The sequence below is a fragment of the Drosophila ficusphila genome, unplaced genomic scaffold (assembly GCF_018152265.1).
Source record: "Drosophila ficusphila isolate 14025-0441.05 unplaced genomic scaffold, ASM1815226v1 contig_288, whole genome shotgun sequence".
NCBI classification, from domain to species: Eukaryota; Metazoa; Arthropoda; class Insecta; order Diptera; family Drosophilidae; genus Drosophila; species Drosophila ficusphila.
This window is the reverse complement of record NW_025064191.1, coordinates 446,267-468,041: the sequence shown is the minus strand read 5'-3', so window position 1 is coordinate 468,041 and position 21,775 is coordinate 446,267. Positions and strand designations below refer to the sequence as shown.

Here is a 21,775-nt window from a genome sequence, read left to right as displayed (position 1 = left end):
ATATCCAATAGGAAGAAGCCTTGGTTTATCGTACATACACCGGCATATGCATGCGGATTTATTGCAACGTTTCGAAATCATAGGGTAAATAAAACTACGTACACAACACAAGTACACGAACTAAATACAAACAACTAAGAATACGAAATACCAATACTAGAGTTCTATAAATATCTATACAAAGTAAAACAAAGTTTAAACAAAAACCAGTCACTCCATTCACACACACACACACACACATAATAGCTAACGAATAGAAATCGCTCTTGAAGCTTGCTTCCTTTTTGCTTTTTGGCTGCTTAACAAATTTGGGTGGACATTTTGCATTGATTTGGCTGCGCAGACTGCTCGAAAAGTAGCCATCGTGGGATCGGTAGAAGATAGATATACAATCCCAACCATATCCCCTTCGGGAACCTTCAGAGCAGCCCGCTCGGTAACAGAAAACACTCTACTTAAGTACTTAAATGACTTCAGGCATAGCATACAGTAAACAGTACAATACTTTAGCGTTAATTTTAGGGGATAGTACATAGATGCATAGATGTCTTGACAAATACAATGTTGCACACACATATATATCTAGAATTGAATATTATTGAATATGCGCTAGTCAGTAATTACACAGATTAATTAGTTAATTAGAAAAAAACGAGGCACTCCTCGGGTGCCCTCTCGGATCAACTTAAACGATATCTTATGCTCTTATGTTCTGTATTTCAATTGCAATTCAATTGGATCTCGAACCGATCAAATCTGCGAATCAGCGAATTCCTTAAGTGTTCTACTTCCGTCTGCTCAATTCTCAATTCAAGTGGTTGTTTATGTTTTTGGTTTTGTTGGCTTTAAAAAAGAATCCCTTCGTAGATCTTTCTTTTGTTTTCTCTTTAAATTAATCATAAAAATCAGTCAGTCCAACGCCTTTTGTTAGTTGCTTAGCTTCTTCTTTTGGTTGTGAGTTCGGTTGTGAGTTTTAGTCGAAGGGGAAGGCTCAGTGGTTGAGTGCCGTCGGTTGGATGATTTGGGCCCTGTTTGCGTCTGGGTTCCGGGGTCAACTCTAGCCGAGATCTACTGCTACTCCTGCCTGCCTGCCTGCCGCTCCTGACTGCTCCTCCTCGTTTAGAATAATTACGTCTAGTTGCCATTAGGTTCGATAGGTTAAAATGTAGTACGTATGTATAATAGATGTGAGTTGTACAAATAAATATGTTGCCATTACATGCACGTAATATTATATATAACCGTAATTAGATATATGTTTTATATACGCTCGTGTGTGCTCCCCTCCTTCCTCGTGTGTGTAGTGTGTTGTGTATGCATATAATATATAGACTACAATATATACTGCGTATGCTTTTGGTTTTTGGCTACTTTGACGCTTATCAGCTATCAGCTATCAGACATCAGATAGAATTTAACTACTTCTTTTTGGCCGCCTTCTTCTCGGCCTTGCGAATGGCCTTCTCCCGCTCGCGGCGCTCCCGCTCCATGTCCTTGCGCTCCTTCTCGATGTTCGCCTTGAGGTCCTTCAGCCGCTTCTTCAGCCGGTGCTTGTCGTCGCCGCCCACGCCCAGCGTCTTGAAGTCCTTCGAGTCCAGGGTGAGCAGAGCGCCGCCCTCCACGTTGTGCTCCTTGAACACGGGGATGTAGCGCTCCAGCTCGATGCCCATCAGCCAGTGGCCCACCTGTTTCGGATTGGATTTGATTGCTTTTAGTATGCGTTTGCAGTTGGAAGAATCAGAATTCAGTATCAGAAATATCTGAGGACATCTCAGCTACTGTTTCACTCCTTCTGGGTTGCACCCACCTGATCCTTGGTCCACTCGTGGACGGGTCCGCCCTTGTAGGTGTAGCCGGCGGCCACCGCCTTGCGGTCGGAGAAGCTCGAGCTCGAGCCGGAGAGGTCGAGGGTGCGGCTGGGCGAGTACCCCGGCGAGGAGCAGCCCGAGGACATGCTGGTGGGCGACGGGGGGCCGGTGGTGTGGGCGGAGGGCTGCTGCTGGACCTGCGGGTGGTGCTGCTGCTGCCACGGAACTGTGCCGGGCGGGGAGAGTGATTGTGGAACGACTTGTTTAACTTCGGATCGAATTCAGTGGGAGTTAGTCGCGAGAGAGACAGAGCAGAGAGCAGAGGGAAGACAGAAGAGCCTGGTTAGTAAGATCGCAGTGGACTCCGCGGCAGGTGGAATCGGTTGAATGGGTTAGTTAGACATTGATAAGATATCATACAGAGATATTCATGTGGGAGATGCGAGTAATGTAAACGGATAAACGGAAACGGAAACGGATAGCTGCAATGAACGCTCAAAACCTTCGCATAATAGATATCATATATGGTTATAACTGAATAACAGGTTCGATTATCTTTGAACAGTAAACGTATGTACAGATCTGTATGGAATGAGGTGATGGTGCGGTTGATTGATTGATCGATTGATCTACGGGTTAGTCTACGGTCTTGCTAGAGATTCGATTCGGAGGATTGTGCTTGTTGGTTGGATTCGTTTTTGGTTTCTGGGTTTTGGTTGGTGGGGCATAGTTCACCTTTGGGCTGCGCTTCGTTCACCGCCTGGCGGATTTCGTTGATCAGCGTCTTGCAGTTGATGGCCGCCGCGCTCTGGCTCTTGTTGATCTCAGTGTAATCGTCGCTGGAATGTCGCGAGGATCCATCGCCGAGTCGCCTGCAAAGGTCGAGCAACCGTATAACAGAGTGCGAAAAAGTGTGTGGTTGGGTGTGTGTTTTCTGGTTTAAATATCTTTCAATTATATACCATCATAAATGCTGGATAAATATCTTTCGTTTCTTGAGTCTTGAGTATATCAATCCTTACAAAATCTATCTTTCAGATCCCTTGGAAACGAAAATTCTATTTTTTTATTTGACTGTAACTCCATACCTCTCCCTGAATTTAAATTACCTTTTATGCCGTAGTAAAATCTGTTAAAATTAATGATCTTAAGCAACAAATTTATGATTTTTAGCAATTAATCTAATATTTACTAGGAAAGGAAATAATTTATTGCTGTAGTAAAATCTCTCCTCTATTTTAAGATCTTTTGAAATCCGACTCTAATCACTAATTAGTGTAATAATTTATGAAGCGACTCTTGAAAGGTAATACAAGTAGACACTCTCTACAGCCTGATGAATTATGTCACGCGTGTGTCATGAGTACCTCCTTTTCCCCTAAAACCCTTCCACTTGGAAACCCACCTCTCGCGGTCGGACAGCGCCTGGTTGAGCTGGTCCGTGAAGCTGGATCCGGGGAGCGGAAGCTTGCTGCCGTTGGGCGCCACCCTCCGCCGGCTGGGGTACATCCAGCTCTCGGCGGGCTCGTTCTCGGAGAGCTTGTCGTTGGAGCCGAGGATGGAGTCGTACGAGCTGTTCAAGTCGCGGTTGCTGCTGCTCGCGGGACCCGTTCCGAAGGTGGTCATGCTGCCGCGGTGGAAGTCGTTCAGCCCGTTGTCCGCCGGGGAGCCCAGTGACCCCTTGAACATCCCGGGAATGCTGGTGGTCACTGCCTGTGCCGCCTGCTGCTGCTGGTGCTGCTGCTGCAGCTGGTGCTGCTGCTTGCTGGGATCCTTGTGCACCTGCGCGTACAGCTGGTTGATCTGCGCCTCGCGCGCCGTCGACTGGTTGGAGGAGCTGGACGAGGCGGAGGAGGTGGAGTTCAGCAGGATGGCCGTGGTGGTGCCCAGGTGGCCGTTCGAGGGCGTCGCCCCCAGGGGGCTGGAGATGGCCGCCATGACCGGCGGGTGGTGCTGCAGCAGGTTGTTCACGTTCGCCAGCAGGTGCGAGTTGCCGTTGGACAGGCTGATGGCCTCGTGGGCGACGGGGTTCGAGGCCAGGTTCAGGGCGGATCCCTCGCGCTCCTCCTCCTCCTCGTCGGTGTCGTCCAGGGTGCAGTCCGAGCTGCGGCTGTTGCTCCTACTCCGCTTGAGCAGGTTCCCGTTGGAGAGCTGGCCGGGATCGCAGGGGGTCGCTCCATTTGAGGCGCCGCTGCTGCTGTTCCCGTTCGCTGAGGGCAACTGGCGGTTGGCTAAACCGCCGCGGGAGGCTTTTGTTTTAGAACCGAATGCGATTTGATTTGGCAGGGTGCGAATGCGAGTTTGTTTGATTTGCGTGTTGGCAAATTGATTTTGATTTGATTCAGATTGAGATTCAGATAGAGATTCAGATTGTTTGGTGGTTTTGTAGTTGGGCAAAATGAGGGCGCAGCGTGTAGGCGTGGCAGTCAAACGAACACAACGAGCACAAGAACGTAATACAAACACATGAACGATTGAATGCGGTTTAACGGTTTAACGATAACGATAACGATAACGAGATCGAAAACGAGAACAGACGGCAGACACAGAGAGCAAATCAGAACAAAACGGAGAAATGGAAAGAAAGAGAGTAACAATTAGCACACAAGGATAAAGAAAGTGGCAAAGTAGCAAGGGAACTCGGGATCAGGATCAGGAGCATTGGTGACTGGAGGAAGCTTTAGCCCAGGTGCAGCTCAAGAACAAAACTCTCGTATCGAAAGAAAGACTGTCATAGTGATGGAGAATGATTTCCAAACAGATGGATATAGTATTGGGTTATAACCATCCTGTTTGGAGATAAACATGACGCATGGAACCATGACAATCTCGCAGTGAATGAGGCAAAAGGTGCTCAAGTAAGATAATGTCATATAGTGGGACTCACCCAGATCGATCTTCGTCTTGTTCACCGAGTTATCCAGCAGCTCGTGCTGCGGCACAGCCGCGTCCAGCTCGTCCTTCACCGGCACCTTGCGCTCCACGGTGGCCGTCTTCACGCCGTCGCCGTCGGGGGAGAGGTCCGAGATCTCCGTGTCCGAGAGCTCCGTCTCCAGCTTGTGGAAGAGCGGCTTCGGCGGCGTCTTGCGCATCATCTGCGGAGTGAGCTTCAAGGTGGCGCTGTCGTAGGGCAGGCCCACGGGGAAGCCCGCCTTGCGCTGCGTCTCCTGCAGCTCGTGCTCCAGGTTGATCACGCGGTCCTTGAGCTTCTTCACCAGCGCGTTGTACTCGGTGTCCTTCTCCTGGAGCAGCTGCTGGTAGAACTCCTCGCGGTGGCACATGTCCAGCTCCCTCTGCTGGTACTCCCTGACCAGCCGCTTGGCCTTGTTGTACTTCTTGTCCAGCGCCATGTACTGGCCCTGCGACTGCTGCAGCATGTTCTGCAGGTTGGCCGCCTCCTTGCGGATGTTGCCCAGCTCCCGCTCGCTCTGCCGCAGCCGCTCGCTGAGCAGCTCGTTCTCATTGCCCGTCGTCTCGAGCTTCACCAGCTGGGAAGGAAACAATTCATTAGTATGCTCAGTGGTTTGACTGGATAGGAGGTGCAGTCGATGGATGGGATGAGATGATGTGGGGGAAACAATAAGCAATCAACCAAATCAGAACACAAACCTTTCGCTTCAGGTTCTGGATAATCTCCTCCTTCACCAGGCAACCCATTTCGCTCTGGGGAAAACAAAAGCAACAAATAATAATGAAATAAATTAATAAAAATAATACAAAAATCAAAGAACATAAACACTAAAATACAATTAAATTCTATACAATTAAATAAGTTTAATGGGTAAAGTGTTTCGAGAATGTGCTCTACAATTTTTCAAGTATCTAGAAATTTCGACTTCAATGGTATTTTCAAATCCAATTACCGCTTTGTGCTGCATTTCAATATCCACACAATTTTGAAATTCAGCAAAAGGAGAGAGAAGAGAACACACGAAAAAAACACGAGAGTTAAGCACGAGTCAGTTCTGCAAGAGAGATTCTTCCGGGCAGGGCGATCCTGGCGAGCTGGAGAGCTTACCTCCTGTAGCAGCCGCTTGAGCGACTCTACCTCCTGCGAGTGCGTCGCCTCCACCTCCATGGGGTGCTCCACCTGGACGGGACTGGAGGGTCCCTCGCAGACACTCGAATTCGCCGACACCGGCTGCGTGGAGTCCTCCGAGTAGTCGAGGGTGCGTCGCAGGTACTCCTCTTGTTGGCTGAAATAGCTTCGCACCGATTAGTATTCATTGGCCATACAGATTGGTATTCCAACTAACCGCTTCAAGCGCTCCTCCTTCTCGCGATCCGCCTGCAGGCTCAGCCGGATGAGCTGGGCCACCTCCGAGTTCTCGGGATCGCGCTCGCGTCCGATTTGGAATTTGACTAGACCGGAAGTGTTGCGCAGAACTGAGGCTGCGTACGCCTGGGTGACGCCCACCAAACTCTTGCCGTCCACCTCGATGATTTGATCGTTTACCTAACAAAATATATGCGAGTGGTAACCACTGTAGTTACATTAAGGATAGCTATCCACTTGGATAACCCACCTGAATGCGCCCGTCGCGGGCTGCTGCTCCGTTGTCGGTTATGGTCTTCACAAAGATTCCTAGCTTCTCCAGTCCGGCGTCGGCGCCAACGCCCATGCCAATGATGCTGAGACCCAGACCCTCAGGACCCTTCATCAGTTCCACGGGGAAGACGTGCATCTTCTCCACGCGCTTCTCGAGCTCGTACTCCGCCGAGGCGGCCACGGGGTCGACATCCTCGTTCCGTCGGTCGTAGTCGTTCACGGAGAAGGTGGAGTACACGTGGATGGGTCCGGAGCTGAAGCGCACCTTGGGGTTCTTGCGCACAGTGATCGGCGGATAGGAGCAGTCGTCGTCGTCGAAGTCTAGCAGACCTTTAAGTAATGATAATAAGTAATGAGTTGCATTCATAATGAATCTCCAGAGCTTACCAGGCACTTCCATCCAGAAGTTGCCATCCTCGAAGTAGTGCACTCCCGCCTCCACGAGCACCTCCTTGCTCCGCACGGGCGGGTACTCCGGGATGTAGTACTGGCTGTCGTCTAGCTCGGTGACCCCGGTGCTCAGAACCGTCGAGTTGGTGGCCTGTTCCGCGTCCGCGAGTGAGTAGGTGGAGTTGTGCTTGCTCGAGATGATGCTGTCATCGATGGTCGTCGTCTGGTTGAGGGTGGCGTCCGACTGCGTCGACTCCACGGACACGATCGACTCGTGCAGCGACTCCCCGCCGGTCACGTAGGTCTGGTTGAGATCGGAATGCTTCTCCTGCAGGTCGTAGCCGTTCTCCAGCTCCTCCCGCTGACCTCCGGCTCCTCCCCTGCTTCCCGAAGTCGCGGAGGTGATCAAGAGGTTCTCTAGACTGCGCTTGGGAGCCTGTAAGGAAAACAAGTTGTTAGTACTTCATTCCCATTAAAGAATAGGTAAGTTAATCTCTCCATTTTAGATCAGTTATTCAAGAACTGATCTTAGGGAGAGATCGCAAGGAAGAGAGAGATCGCACCTCAAGGACATCCCTTAGCCACTCGGGCTCGTCGTCGTCGTGGCGGGTGGTGGCTGTGGTGGCCGTCGAGGGGGTGGTGGTGGTGGTCTCTGTCTCGGTGCTGTCCGCCTTCACGAAGGTGGCACTTAGGGCGCTGGAGGCGTGGCCGAAGCCCACGATGTCCACGGCCTCGACGTCGTCCGAATCGCCGTCAGCCTCGCCGCCGTTGGGTTCGAACTCCGCCCTGGCGTGGTCGTCCTCCTCGTCCTCCTGGAAGTCCTGCTCCTCCGCGTCCTCGTCCTCCTCCTCCTCGACAATCGCGGGAACGGCCGCGATTTGAATGTCCTGCTCTCTCGCTCCGTTGGATCCGTTGGATGCCGACGACTGTCCGGGCAAATCCTCGATGAGATTCTTGATGCTGGTCGGCGATGTTGCTGTGGCAACAACGGCAGCAACTGCCACGCCCACGCTGGGGGCGGCGTTGAGTATCTGCTCGACTTCCTTGGCCTGTTCGTCCGACAGCAGCGACTGTTGTCTGTTGGGGATGGAAACCACAATGGGGAAGGCTTAGTCACTCGAAACTCACTTCTACCGTCGTGCAAAAATGGGGAGATTTATGCTGGAAACAGGACCAACCTGATTTTGTTTTCCAAAATGCTACGCAGACAGGATGCGGATGCGGATGCAGATGCGGATACGGGACAGGACACAAGCACAGAAGCAACAGAACAGGCAATTACGATACGTAAATGAAAGTAAACAACGTGAGAAACGCAAAATGATGAAATATTTATAGAGCATGCAAATCATTTAAATAATAAAAATAAATACAAATAATATGGGTGTGCGATACGTGCGTCGCTTAAAGATTTATGCGGCATGTAAATAAAATTAAAGTGCACATAATAACAGTAATTAAGTGGAGAGCAGAGCAGAGCAGTCGACAGGAGTGCGCAATTAAAACGTAATGCAGTTTTAATTTACACCATCCAGTGGTTTTACTCTGGCTTCCGATTGCGCTCTTCACCTGTCACCCCGAATCGGATTTAATTCCCGCCCGAGTTTCGGAACTGCAGGCTTGCCAGGAGCTACCATCGATTGCACCGCAGCTCCTGGTCGAGATATCCCACTAGGTGAGACGTCCCCCGAATCCGAATCCGAATCCGAATTGGTTGCCCGACAACCCGACCTTTAATTGCACATGATAATAAAGTAGCGTAAACTCGCGAACGTGAAATGCAGCCAGCGCCGCAAAGTACGCAATGCCAAATTAAACATGCACGCTTACACGAGCACGTAGCTCGGAGCTCGGAGCTCGGAGCTGGAAGCCAGAGCAGAGATGAGCTGGCTGGGAAATCGGGGGAAAAGTTATGTCGCATACGCCGTGTTGCACACGCAATGGCACCTGAAGTGGCCAACGAATCGCAGGCTGGCAGAGCAGCTATCGCAGAATATATCAGAACTACATATACAGAACAGAACGGGCAGACAGTTGCCAGTTAGCTGGGTGCATTTAACGTTTAAGTGTTTGTCACTCTCACTTGTGCGTGACGTCACGTGTAAGGTGGGTATCGCCCTATCGCAGTGTTTGTTAATTACTGCCAACAATTGCCAGCGACAACGGCAACGACAACGACAACGAGGACGAGTAGTCTACACTCGGAGAAAGCCACTGAAGTTGATAAAACCATTCAGGTTATTTAAGCTGGAAAAATATATCAAACTGCATGCTAATAATTACTAACTAAATCAGAGATTCGTACATCAAAGGAAGCTCTTCTTTCTATAATATGTTATTATATTGCATAAATGAATTTGCAGTGCATTAGAAACACAGCTAATCATGGCTGCTAACACACAAAGCCTTAGTTGTTGCAAGTGGTTGATTATGTTGTTGGTAATGAGAGCCAAGTGGCAGACAGTGAGGCAACAACAAACAGTCGCCCAAACAGGAGCCCAAAGTGGCCACTTTCCCGCTTTCCACTCCACTCCCCGTTTTCCCCGCAGGTGGTGCATCTGTGTGCCATGCATTTAAATGAGTTTTTCAGCAGAGTTCCAGTGCATTTATGTAATTGCAATTGGCATTTTCACACGCAGCCCAGCAGACTATAATTAGCTGGCTTTCAAAAACATATTGCAATTGGCCTAAAACTGAACGAGTGACGACCGTCCGTTTCCATGGGTCCATAGAAAAACAATCCGGGCATTTCGATAACCCCAATGCAATCCAATAAAGCGCAATAAAACAATTAGCAGGCGATTTTCGGTGGAAATCTCTATATTTCCCTATTTCGTGACCACTCAAACCAAACTAACAGTCGACAAAAACAATTTGAATCGCACAAACAACAAACGAAAACAGAAGGGGAAAACTTTTTCCAGGGAGTAACTAAGCGGCTTACGGGTGGAATTGAATTGAAAAGCATGCGGATTTAGTTACGGGTTACCTCTGCTGCCCGATGATCCTGGCAGCTGGCAAAACCGAAGGAATTAGCATAAAGTTATGGCTTTATAATTAAAATAAAAATAACACCCTGCCGCCGTTTTTAATTGCTGGGAATGTGGGACAATCCCCACCTCCACCTCCTCCTCAACTTGCAACCTGCAACCTGCAGGCTGCCTAAAGCGAACGCAGTTGCATGCATAACAAAATATTACGCATACGCCGCGTGTGACGCGCGAAACAACGATGACAAAGTTTTGTCGTCGGCGGCGGCAGCTGGGAAATAATTACAAGCGAAAAAAACCAGGGCTTTAACGATATTTAAAAAACACATCCGCGGGGAAATTGCAACCGTTCAACAGTGGGTCAAAAAGTTACTCTCCTTATCTTTAATTTTTATTAAACAGAGAAACATTTAATCCTTTGTATTACTGAAGTAAACGTTTTAATCAAGAATTAAATTTATGCCAGCAAGGCTGCATTTTTTGACCACTGTGCGTTGGGCAAAAAGAAAAAGCGTAATACAAATGCAATTATGCGACGCTTGGAATTTTCCGTTTGTCCGGAGCAAACAAAGGCGGAAAGCCGGAAAAGCCACAAAGGGTAAGTGTGTGTGTGTGTGCTTCAACACTTTCACTGCCTACTTATTGGAGCACAAGTTGATTAGGAGAGCACATGGAAATTCAGAAGAGGAAAAAGAACGCTTGCACAGAACGCCGCGAGCAAGGTCAGTCCGCTCATTGTTTCGTCATACATTTTTAATTAATTTAAATAACAACGGCTGGAGGAGGAAACCGCAATCGCAATCCGAAAGCCGAAAGCCTTGCCCCACAAACAAAGCGAGAGCGGATGCAACTCACTCAAGAGCGGCCTTTCACTCGCTTCGTTTCCCTTCGTCTGTGGAAAAGCGAAAAGCGTCCGCTCTCCGAGTGAGTTTTCCATGTGCTCCATGTGCTCCATGCGCCTTTGGCCCTGGCCCACAATGACGTCATGTGTCTGACTCGGTCAGCCTTCCATTGTTGTGATAAATTTAACACAATTTATGTTTAGTCATTCGTGAGTTTTACAGCCAGCGTTCTCGTTCCCGTTTATTAATAGCTCTTGGCTTTTCACTCTTCGTTTGGATAAGGAAGCGCTGGACTAGACTTTCCAGCACTTTTCAAAGTCACTTCTGTTTGGCGAAGCGGCGAGCGGGGAAAACAAGGAAAGTTTTTGGCCCGGCTGAACCCGAAGTCGGAAAACCAAGTCAAGGTGAGCTATGACGGTGATAATGCGCCAATGAGCGAGTGTGTGGGGAAAATAGAGCCATCGCTGAGTTGGTGGAGGTATTTCGTTCTAAAATATCCATAATGGTTAGATGCATTTTCCCAATAACTAAATTAATTAAATTATTTTAAAAATATATCTAACGCTCGCACATACGAGAATGCATCGCAAATCTCTGTGTTTGGTGTTATTATCGTTGCTCTGATTTATTCGCATAAATTGGGCTAACACAGCATAGGTTAACCCGTTCAGCTCTTAATCATATGCAGTGGCCAGGCGGAATGGAAATTGAAAAGCCCGTTTTATCATGGCGAACACGTTTCGGAGGGGGGAGGGCAAAAATTCCAGAGCAGGACTCCGGCAGAAACAACAATCAGCCAGGAACAATATTTACTGCGTGCGCACCAAAGTATGCAGCAAGAAAAATCACAAACGCAGGATAACGACAAAGGACATCGGCGCGGGGAAATGCAGGGAAATGGGGAAAAAGGGGTAAGAAGGGAAAGGGCGGCACAATGACAATGTTGAAAATGACAACTTGGCAACAATTATATTCCGGAGCGAGTGTGGGCGTGCGCTGGCCCGCATATGAACAAGAAAATGGAAACAACAATGTCAACAGGATCAACATGGCGTATGAGCAACGTTCAATTGGAAACCCATTCCCATTCGATTCAAGTGGCACGACAACACGATAAACTGTTCCACCAGCACCACGTCAACGTTTTCCCCTATCCAACGTTTCCATTCATTGGTAGATTGCGCAGGAAATTGAGGTAATTAAACGCTCGAAGAATCTCGGGCGAAATGAAAAACTTTGCGTCCTTTAATCAGCTTGGAGCAAAAGTTACCTGCCTACATTATATCCTCTCCTCTGTTTTTTTTCTTTTAGGGCGCGGTGTGCCAGATGCCAACTACTTAAGTGCTCTGCATACACAAATATGTATATAGAAAGCATTTTAAATACAATTTCGGCACACTCGCCCACTCCCGCTTTCGCACTCCCACCTCGAGTATAAAAATTCCATAACTTGCTACTAAAATGCAAACTTTCGCGGAAACTTTGCCCGAGCAAAGTGAGTGCAACACTCACTGCCACATTCCCACTCGCAGGCAATCAACGGGGCTCTCACCTATTTATCCTTATCACCGCCTTTATCTCCCGAATTAGCAGAAACTTCACACTCGCGTGGCGCCACGGCGATAAATTCGAGTATTTGCCTCAAACTGAAACTTATGCGAGCCACTGAGTAAACTGAGTAAACAGTCACCACGGCACCAGAACTCCGGGACTCCAGAACGCCAGGACAACAGTCAGCCAGCCAGCGGGACAAAACAAAGTGCTAAAGGTGCGTCCCGAGCATAAAGTCGCCTTCAGAGGACTGCTTTTATATCGGATGGGGACGCATTAGTGGACCGACGTTGAAGGAATCGCTGAAGGCGCGTAATGGCGTTAGGAAATATCACGAGTCGCAGGGAGAACTTCCTCGCCCGGAGGATTCAATTCTCTGAATTATACAGCCGGACTTCTGCTTTTACTTTTGCATTTACTACTTTGATTATCTTTCAAATAAATAGTTTCAAGATGTTATACGTGCTATATTCTTTTAATTTCCACTCTTAATTTATAACTCAATTTAAAACCCCATTGCATAGCGAACGTTTCCTTTGGCTTCCCCTCTAAACATAGGGTATCTCAAGAACTATTGAAATAAATACCAACAAATGGGCCAAAGCGTCATTCGTGCTCCATTTCCAAGTTGCCTTCGAAACTTTTGCGTTGCACTCGCAGTGCACTTCCTTTCGCCACCCACCACCCACCGCCGCCCACTCGGCTGCCATTTTTGTTGCAATTGCGCGGGGTGGAAATGGAAACACTATAAACTAAAATATAAAAAACAAAGGGGCAGGACAGGGCGTGCGATAAGCCGAGCACACAAATAAGATTACAACGCCGCGCAAAGCAGGGGCTACAATGCCATAGTAAAGTAAAAGAGGGAGAAATACTAGCACTAAAAACGCGAAACCAAAACTTTTTTAAATGCAGTCAAAAGCAAAAGTTCAAGCTAACCAGAAAAATTCAAGAAGGGGAGCTGCTGCTGCTAACCGAAATGAAAATAGAAGGCAAAGTTGGAACCGCCGAAAACAAAAACAAAAAAGCATTGGGAAAGCGTGAACTGAAGAAAGTTGCCAGCGAAAAGGCTGCGGAAAAGCGGAAAAGCGGAAAAGCGTAAAAGCAAAGGGCCAAGTTAACTAGAAAATGGCCAACGGCTAGAGTCATCCAAAAGCGGCGCCAAGAGCCGCTAAGAAAGTTAACCGTCCAATCAGTTTCAGTTCTTCAAAGACACTTTGAAAAATGATGCCAAACTAAACGGAATTCTTACAATTTTGCACATTTTGAAAGTATTTCTTGTAAGAATTGAGCTCAAGACAAGTTTTCTTAGTGCTGCTGATAGAGCTCCCGAATTTCGCAGGCCAACGCCGAAAGTGGTCCACAATTGACCAGCAAATTGCCCGAAAATGCGGCCCATTCCCCCCAGAAAAGAAGGGATAATAAAGGGGGAGTAGTCGGGGAAAAGGCCTCGTGTCAAGGACAAACGTTTTGGGGACAGTGTGCTCAGCTGGGCAGGCTGCCAGAAACCAACAGCAGAATGAACAAAAACCAAAAAACAATAAGGAGGAGGCAGGCAGGCTCGAAAGAGCGGCTCCTGTTGAGCCCCAAACATTTGGCTGAAAGATAAATGAGAGTTGGACTTGCAGCTGGCTCTGCTGGTGGCTTTCTCCTCTGGCCGAGACTTTCGGCCAAGGACGACAAGGACCTTCATCAACACATGGTCGCAACTGCTGTCGCTGCTGCAATTTATGTAAATTGCGGGCTAGTTGAAGGAGGTGGAGAAGGACTCCCTAGCCGAGTGCCAAAAAGGCGAGATCGGAAGTTAAGCAATTGCCACTTGCGACAACGCTGCGTATGTGTGATTTCTCCGTAACCCCTTTCCCCCTGGAACCCCCTTTCCAACTGCCCTTTCCAACTGGGCGGCAAATGAATTTCAATTCTGCATTTCGAAAGCATTCCCAGGGGGCGTGAAGTTTTTCAATTTGTTGACCAACTTGCACTTCTGCCGCTCGCAGGCAAATTGTTTCTTTTTGCAGGCTCAAATTATGCAATTTATTTCAGTGCATGTGCAAGTTTGGGAGCCCCTGATAAAATCATAGTTTGAGCCCCGAAGTTATGTTAATTGCGCAGGGGAGTGTAATTATTGGGGGAAATGCTACTTTCGACAAAGGGTTCCCCGAAGTCGCAAGTGTTTCGTTCAAAGGGGGAAATTGTGCAGAAAATTATGCAATAACAGTTTTTGGATGAAAGGGTTTTCAGTTTGTTGCCCTTTTCATTGAGGGGTTACACTCTTAAATCATTGCAAATTCAGCTTAAAGGCTCAACCAACTTTCTGTATTTTATATCTATCACCATCTATGCTGCATTGCAGCTCAAAATCTGCTTTAATCCAATTCGTTTCCGCGACAAATCCTTGACTTACCCGATCCCACATTAACTCATCTCCTGCTGCTGTCACTTGAATGGAGGAGAGACACTTGTACAATTTAACTAAGCACGGAAACCACTGCACAATGCACTTATAGCCCGCCATTCGTTTCCCAGCCAAACCACTGCCACCCCGCCACGCCCCCTTCTCCCAGCCACGCCCCCTGTGGCTTGAGTCGCCGCCGCAATTTAAATAAGCTTAAAAGCGCAGCGAAGACTAAAAGCAAACTTGACTGAAATGCATTTCCCCCCCTCACTTTTCCCTCCTTCGTTTTTCACTCTGCTACCAAAAAAGCCAAGAGGGAAACGCCAGCATATTGAATGCCAAATGAGCGATTAGCACTTGTCGCCCTGTTGAAGCTGAAGCCTTTGGCAATGTCTGCCAGGATGTGACGATGATGGAGGAGGACTCGGGAAGGGGATCCTTGTTTGTGGGTTTTTCTGATTGCGCTTAAATTACACTTAACACAAATTCCATTTGAATAAACGAAATGAAATGCACAGCGGAAGGGGGCAGCTGCATAATCAGCAAAACAAGAAAAAAAAAACTCATTAAAATGTTTAATCAGAAAAACGGGTTGTAAGTTGTCCAATGGCGGTCTGTTTAAATTAGTTTCCATAATTGGAGGAGTTTTTCAAAGTCCTTTATGTTGACTTAGTTGCCATTAAGTGACAGAGAAAATTAGTCAGCTTTTAAATTTATCTGCTTTTCGTCTTGTTTAGCAATTTGCATTTAATAAATTGAAACTTATAATGGTAGCAAATGGTCATAAATAAATGATTTAAGGGGTAAATTGCTTAATCGGAAATCTTTATTAGAGAGATGATTCATGAGTCATAACATTATTTTCAGAGAGAAGGCCATGCCATTTTAAATAACTACAATAGGTAATGTTTTGTCACAAATCGTTATTTATGCTCAATAGAATAGACAAACTTCCCAATAGATATTCCCCTTTTCCTTTAAATAATAAATTCGAATTAAAGCCACTTCATTCTGAAGCAAGCCAGCTAGTAGCTCTTCAAAGCGAAGTTTCCGCATAAATGTTATTAACCGTATCGACTTCGAGTGGCCAAAGTATTTGACAATCCGACCGCAAAAGCCTCAAATGCAATATCGTTGAAATGCACGAGGACGTCAAACCAAACCACAAAGCGTCCTATCAGCAAACAAATCATCATCAGGAAACTGGAAACTGGGAGCCAATTGCCATTAATGCATTCGAAAGGAGCACTGGGGAGATGGTCAAATCGAGAATTGGAGAAAAGGACATGGGGGACAGGGAGGATTACCATTCCCACTCTCGCTGGCAGTAAGTACGCCTATTGACATGGCTGAAAACTGGGAACTGCAAACTGGGAACTGCAAACTGTGAACTGGGAACTGGCCACTAACGAGACTCGTGTGTGCGATTCCCCGACACGACAGTTGTCTAATTAAAAGCCAACAAGGCACCGATAATGCCCTGCCATAAGGAACCGGATATGTTCCCGCAAAGGGAACGCAAAGGGAACGCAGCAAGGGGAGCCCTTCATCATCATCTCAATTGTGGCAGGAAAATGTCATCAGCATCCAAAGGAGGAGCATGAGGAGGCGATTGCCAGCGACGGCAGACATTAAATATTGATAATAATATTTTCCACCTACCCGGAGAAAGCAGCACTGTTGACACTTTGCACAGTTTCCTCGGCTCCACTGGCAACGCGCGACTTAAAGTTTAATTAAAACTTATTTCCTGCGCCCGAGCTCGAAAATGTTAATTAAAACGATGTTCGGCGAGATTGCCTCGCGTTTCGTGAGTTTTTCCGCGCCTTTGCCACTTTTTACTGGTTTCTTTTTTTTGCCAGCCAAACGGATTTCGATTCGCGCGCGGAATTCCCTTTTCCGCTCCTCCACTTCGATGGCAGCCTTACGGTTTGCAGCCGTGCGACAGGATGAACGAGCGGCGGGCATGTGACTCGTGGCTCGAGTGGCTCCGCAGATGCAGGACGAAACTGCACAGGACTCGCAGGAGCGGCGACCGAGTGGAAACTGCAGGCTTCCCCCGAGAGAGTGAGAGTGCGAAACGAGTGGAAAACGAGTGTCGGCTGGCTGGCTCTCCCAGGATTTCCACTCCGAATTGAGCGGCGCGGAAAGCGTTCGTCGCACGGAAAACGTTCATAAATAAAGGCCAAAAAACGCTCGACTAATTGACGTATGCAGCGCAGCACGGCACACACATATTGCCATATTGCCAAAGAAACTACGGCCAAGTGTAATTTTTTCCGCGGCTAAAACGAAATTGGTTATTTGCGTGCGAAACGAGGAACGAAATTCCAGGACGCAGGACGCGGGGCGATGGCTACGTAATTCCTGGTAATGGCTCATAATAAATTGCCCCGAAACAAAAGCGGCAAAGAACGAACGCAAATAAGCGCAAAGTGGCAAGGGTAAAAACTACGGCGATTGAAAGGGGAACAACTTGCGAGGGAATCGTTTGAAAATTGCATTTTAATACGTGGAAAAGCCAGACAGTCGGAGGTGTGATGGCTTCTAGCGAGGATTCCCTGGCTGAGCACAATAAATCAATGGCAAGTCAATTCGGGAAGCGGCCACGAATCGCTCGCAGAAAGCCAGGCCAAGAATAAATGACTGCGAACCTCTAGATATGTTTAAAGCCCTTGCTGAAACCTTTAACTTCGAACTGAGTTTAAAATATTTTACAAAACAGTATATAATTATCCTACAATATCAAGTATACGTTATACTAACTGAAGAACCTACTCTTATGTAGCTTTAACTTCCAACTCGGAAACTCTAATTGAGCTCATCTGTTGGTTGAGTTAAGATAACTCGATATCTAAACTGAAGAACCTGCTCTCATTAAACCAACAAATACTTTTCAGTTCAAGTCTAATTGGATGGCTCAGAGTTTGGAATAGTTAGCGAGTTTGGCAGTTTAAGGCAGCCCTGGCTTAGGTCATCTTCCCAGCAGCACAATGGAATGCTCCCCTCCTCCAACTCCAACTCCACCTCCTCCTCCTGAAACTGTCACCCAGATACCTTCACTCCGGCGGAGTCAACACTTCCGGGCGGAAAGACTCCGGATGGCGAGTGCATCAGCAGTTGACAAGCGACAGATTAGCTCACAATTACAACAAAGCTGAAAGCTGGCAAGCTGAAAGGTGGCAAAGCTGATGATGAATAGCAACTTTGTGGGGGATTCCGCAGAATCCAAGCACTGGGGATGTGGGCCAATGCAAATATTTGTATTCAGTTTGTGAGCGAGTGAGTAAAGTTCATCCGGGAACGAGAAGGTTGAGTCTGACTTGACTTTAAGATTAATTATTGGCCAGGAGTAATAAATACATAATATGCTAATGAGATGGCAGCTTAAAATCAACGAAAGGATAAATATAACCTTTGTTGTTTTTTGTGAGTTTAAAGCTAATTAGAGCTACAAAATCTATAGTTTTCTACTTCAAGAAACAAGACTAATGAATAAACAGTGTTATAACTAAGAGATTACATGCACTACTATTAAACTCAAGATTAAACTCAATTCATTCGATTCAGGCATATAAATATGGTAAACTACAGCATAAACTAACTTATCAAATCTGTTTTATAGGGGAAAAGGGGCCGTGGACTCACCTAGAGCTCAACAGTCGTTCGGCTTCGGCGGCGGTCATGTCATCCGGCAGGGAATCCTCGCGGGGGATCGCCGCAGCTGGGGCGGCGGACTGACTTGGAGGAGCAGCGGTGGCCACGCTGTGGTTCACGTGCACCTTGATCACCTCGTCGACGACGTCGTCGATCAGTTCCACGTCCAGGATGTCGCCGCCCTTCAGGTGGTTGATGATGTCCTCCTCGTCCTCGCCTGCGCTGGTGTCCGCGTACTCGAGGTCCTGCGACTCCAGGGATCCCTGAGCAGGAGCTCTGCGTTCAGGGAGGACGGGAGCCTCCTCCTCCTCGTCCTCGTCGTCCTGCCGCAGCTCCAGCACCTCCACGTACTCGACGGCCAGGTGCTCGTCCTCCCCGTCGAGGCCCAGCTCCTCCTCCTCCTCGTGGGCGTCGATGGAGGCGATAGGCGCGATGCCCTTCACCAGCGCCGCTCGGGCGGGGGAGCAGGGGGGCGTCGACTTGGCACTGCCCCCGCCACCGACTCCTGGCTCCTGGTGGCTGCTGCTGCGCCGCCTGATGGGCGAGACCACGCCCACGGGCGGCGAGTTGAATGCCCCGCGGTGCAGGGGCGACCCCTCGCCGCCCGAGGAGGTGGGCGACTGCAGGAGGACCGCCCGCGAGGGAGCCACCGTCTGGCACTCCGGCGCGTCCGTCTTGATTATGGCGTACACGGTGCTCGACTCCTGGCCGAAGCCGTTGGCTCCGTGGAACTTGCGCTGCATGTCGCTCACCTTGGCGGTGTCGTAGAGCTCCGCCTCCGATCCGTAGACCTCGCGGCTCTCGCTGCCGTCCGGGTTGAGGCGGTAGCCCACGTCCACGTAGTTCAGGCTGTGCGGCTGCTCCTCTGCTGGGGAGGAATCGTATGCCGGCTGCAGCTTGGCCTTCACCTCGGGCGCGGACTCGTTGAAGCCGCCCTCGTCCTGGCTGCTCGTCGAGATGATGCTCGGGGGCCGCTGGCCGAGTCCCGCCGCCGGCATGTTCACCGTGATGCTGCTCCGCTTGTTGGCCACCCGCTGCGGCGATCCGGAGGCGGAGCCCGGAATGGAATGTTGCTGCTGCTGCTGCTGCTGGGAGTTGTTGGCCACTGCCGGAGATTCGTCCACAGATTTGCGACCTAAAAGAAAAGGGAAATCAATATGCAATTAAATATCGGTTAAACAGTAACAAGGAAACACAGAAAGTAGAATGGAAGGTACAATAGTAAAAAGGGATCTACATTTATTCATAATTTGTATTTAGAGCACAATCTAATTTTGTTGTTTCATTTCGTTCCCTAGGAATTAGATATCCTCCTTGAGCATCCTGATCAGATCCGTTTGCATGTTGAGCAGCAGGCGGATGCGCTCCGAGTTCGAGTCCACGCTCAAGTGGGATCCGAAGTCGGAGTTGTCCTGCATGTGCTGCTCGAAGAACTGGCGGTACCTCTGCACCTCCGCCTCCAAGACGTCTGCCTTTTTCGCATCCGGTTCCCCCGCAGCTCCTTCCTGATGAGATCCATCAGGTCGAGCATCCGCTGGCGGGCTTCCTGCGGGATCCTCTGGCAGTCGGAGCAGCGGAAGGCGTTCCTCCTGGGCGGGAACTTGGGAGCCGACGGGGACAGGGAGCGGTTGGTGGACTGGCCGGAGGCGGAGGAGAGCTGGAAGCGGGCGTTGGTCCGGTTGTTCCGGTACAGCTGACGCACCTCCTCCTCGCTGGTGGTGGGCACTTGTCGGAGGAGGTGTCGCCTCCGCGGAGCTGGCGACTTGGAATCGAGTGCGCTGGTTCCGCCCGGAGAGCGGTTTTCCGGGAGGGAGCCCCAGTACTCGGAGGTGGTGCGTTGTCCGCTGCAGCAGCAGGAGGAGGTGGAGGTGGGCGCTGCTCGAGCGGACTGGTTGTGGTCGCAGGATCGCTGGAGCAGGTTACCAGCAGTCGTGGACTGCTGGGTGGAATTGTTCTCCAGGAAGTTCACCCAGGTCAGCTCCTCTTTCGGCGGAGGCTGCTCGAAGACGCCGGACAGGCGCCTCTGGTTCAGGCAGACGATGAAGTGGCTCATGTAGGCGTTGCGCATGCGCAGGTCGTTGAGCGTGGAGCAGCGCGTGGTGGTCAGCTTGTCGAACCACAACCAGGCCACCCCGAACTCGGGCGAGTTCTCGCAGAAGGTCTCCTCGAGACTCGGCGAGCAGTCGAGCATCAGGACGAAGTCGTTGGAGAGCAAGCTGTTCTGGTTCTGGTTCTGGTCACCTCCATCCTTGCTCCTGGGACTTCCGGCACGCTCCTTCTGGGGTGGTTCGTCTTTCTCATCTTTCTCGCTGGCAGGACTTTCGGGACTTTTTTCTCCGCGCTGCAGCTGGATGGACGAGGTGGTCATCAGCAGACTCGCATAGCTGGCCCTCCTCTGCGTTTTCTCATCCTCATCTGCGTCTTTATTCGGCATGATTTACTCGTTTGCTTGTGTACTTAACTTTGTGTTGATTCTACGTTTCGAAAATGTCAATGATAGGTTTCTTTGATAAAAACCTATATCAAATAGAAATCCTGATATCGACCTCTGAGTCACGGGATCAGCACAAAATATTTTGACACTTTCAATGAATTGGCTAATTAATCGCCCGCGCCATTATTTCCACTTTCCTAATTTATTTATTTGTACACAAATTCGCCGCGGAACGGAACGAGTGCCTTAATGGATCAGAGCTAATCGCAGGTTATACGTATTTTGGGACTTCGCGGACTATTTTCGTGATGGTGCGGTGTAGATGCTAAAGCTGTCAACGGAAGGCATAAATATAGACGCCCCCATACACATGAACACGTCTCTAAATTGGACCTTTGGCGACGTTTAGTGGGGGGAGATGGAGCCAAGCAGACAGACGACATTTTCGCCGAACGCGTAGGCATTTTCCAACCGGCAGAGGAATGCCTTAGAAGTTTTGTAAGTTTGCCAATTATCAGCCGTTTATAAATGGAATTCCTGAGTTATTTTACATATTTTAAGTTTATTATACATAGTTCTCGTGCAGACCAGTCTAGTTTTACTTATAGTTATACCAACCTCGACAGGCTTGACAAAGTTTCCGCAAACTGAGACACATTTTTCCTTTCACTTCACGAGCACTTTTAATGTTTTGAGAAGCACATGTTGCGATACTAAATGAGATGTGTTTAAATTGTTGTTTAAAAAATGCCTTTTAATTAATTATATAGTAACCATGATAAAACGCCCAGCAAGATCGAACAAAATGAGTGCATTCAAGTGCATCAATCAAATTCAAAGATTAAATTTAATCTGGGGAAATAACATTACTCAGAGGAACGAGGAAATGCGAACAGATATTCGCAGTGCATCGCTTTGCAGTAAACAGATTCGATTTCAGCCGCTGCCAGCTGGGCGAGCACAGGATCCTTGGACCCGCAGTGGGCCATCCTGGTTCGTTCGGACCTGGTCAAGTGCACCCTGGCGTATGCTTAATGCCAATTAGACATGCGTGCGCTTTTAATTAAGAGCAGCCTGCATACTTAATGCAGAGGTCATCTGCATTTGAGCACTCGAGGGGGAGATGAGCAGCAGCTGGCAAAGGCCAATGCGGCGTATG

General features: G+C 48.7%; 2 protein-coding genes across 10 annotated transcripts in view; both read right to left on the bottom strand.

The window, feature by feature from the left end:
• Positions 1-1,144: 1,144 nt before the first annotated feature.
• LOC108099026 overlaps positions 1,145-21,775 on the bottom strand; it is a 34,289-nt gene continuing 13,658 nt past the window's right edge. Inside the window, exons 3-15 of one of the 9 annotated variants that reach the window (XM_017202267.2) lie at positions 18,174-19,317; positions 7,926-7,946; positions 7,311-7,824; positions 6,745-7,183; positions 6,335-6,687; positions 6,065-6,264; positions 5,827-6,013; positions 5,418-5,471; positions 4,696-5,296; positions 3,214-4,057; positions 2,544-2,680; positions 1,808-2,034; positions 1,145-1,685 (exon numbers count right to left, since the gene is read on the bottom strand). In XM_017202267.2, coding sequence (XP_017057756.1) covers positions 1,419-1,685; positions 1,808-2,034; positions 2,544-2,680; positions 3,214-4,057; positions 4,696-5,296; positions 5,418-5,471; positions 5,827-6,013; positions 6,065-6,264; positions 6,335-6,687; positions 6,745-7,183; positions 7,311-7,824; positions 7,926-7,946; positions 18,174-19,317 — 4,988 coding nt within the window. In that variant the 3' untranslated portion in view covers positions 1,145-1,418. Of the gene's footprint in view, positions 1,686-1,807; positions 2,077-2,543; positions 2,681-3,213; positions 4,058-4,695; positions 5,297-5,417; positions 5,472-5,671; positions 5,681-5,826; positions 6,014-6,064; positions 6,265-6,334; positions 6,688-6,744; positions 7,184-7,310; positions 7,825-7,925; positions 7,947-18,173; positions 19,318-21,775 lie in introns of all 9 variants that reach the window. The other 8 variants (XM_017202270.2, XM_017202272.2, XM_017202263.2 and 5 more) reach the window with 8 other exon arrangements.
• Positions 19,385-20,708, bottom strand: LOC108099029. Its single transcript, XM_017202278.2, is given in 2 exon segments — positions 19,385-19,671; positions 19,674-20,708. Coding segments are annotated over 2 exon segments (1,131 nt in total). The 5' UTR covers positions 20,617-20,708; the 3' UTR covers positions 19,385-19,483.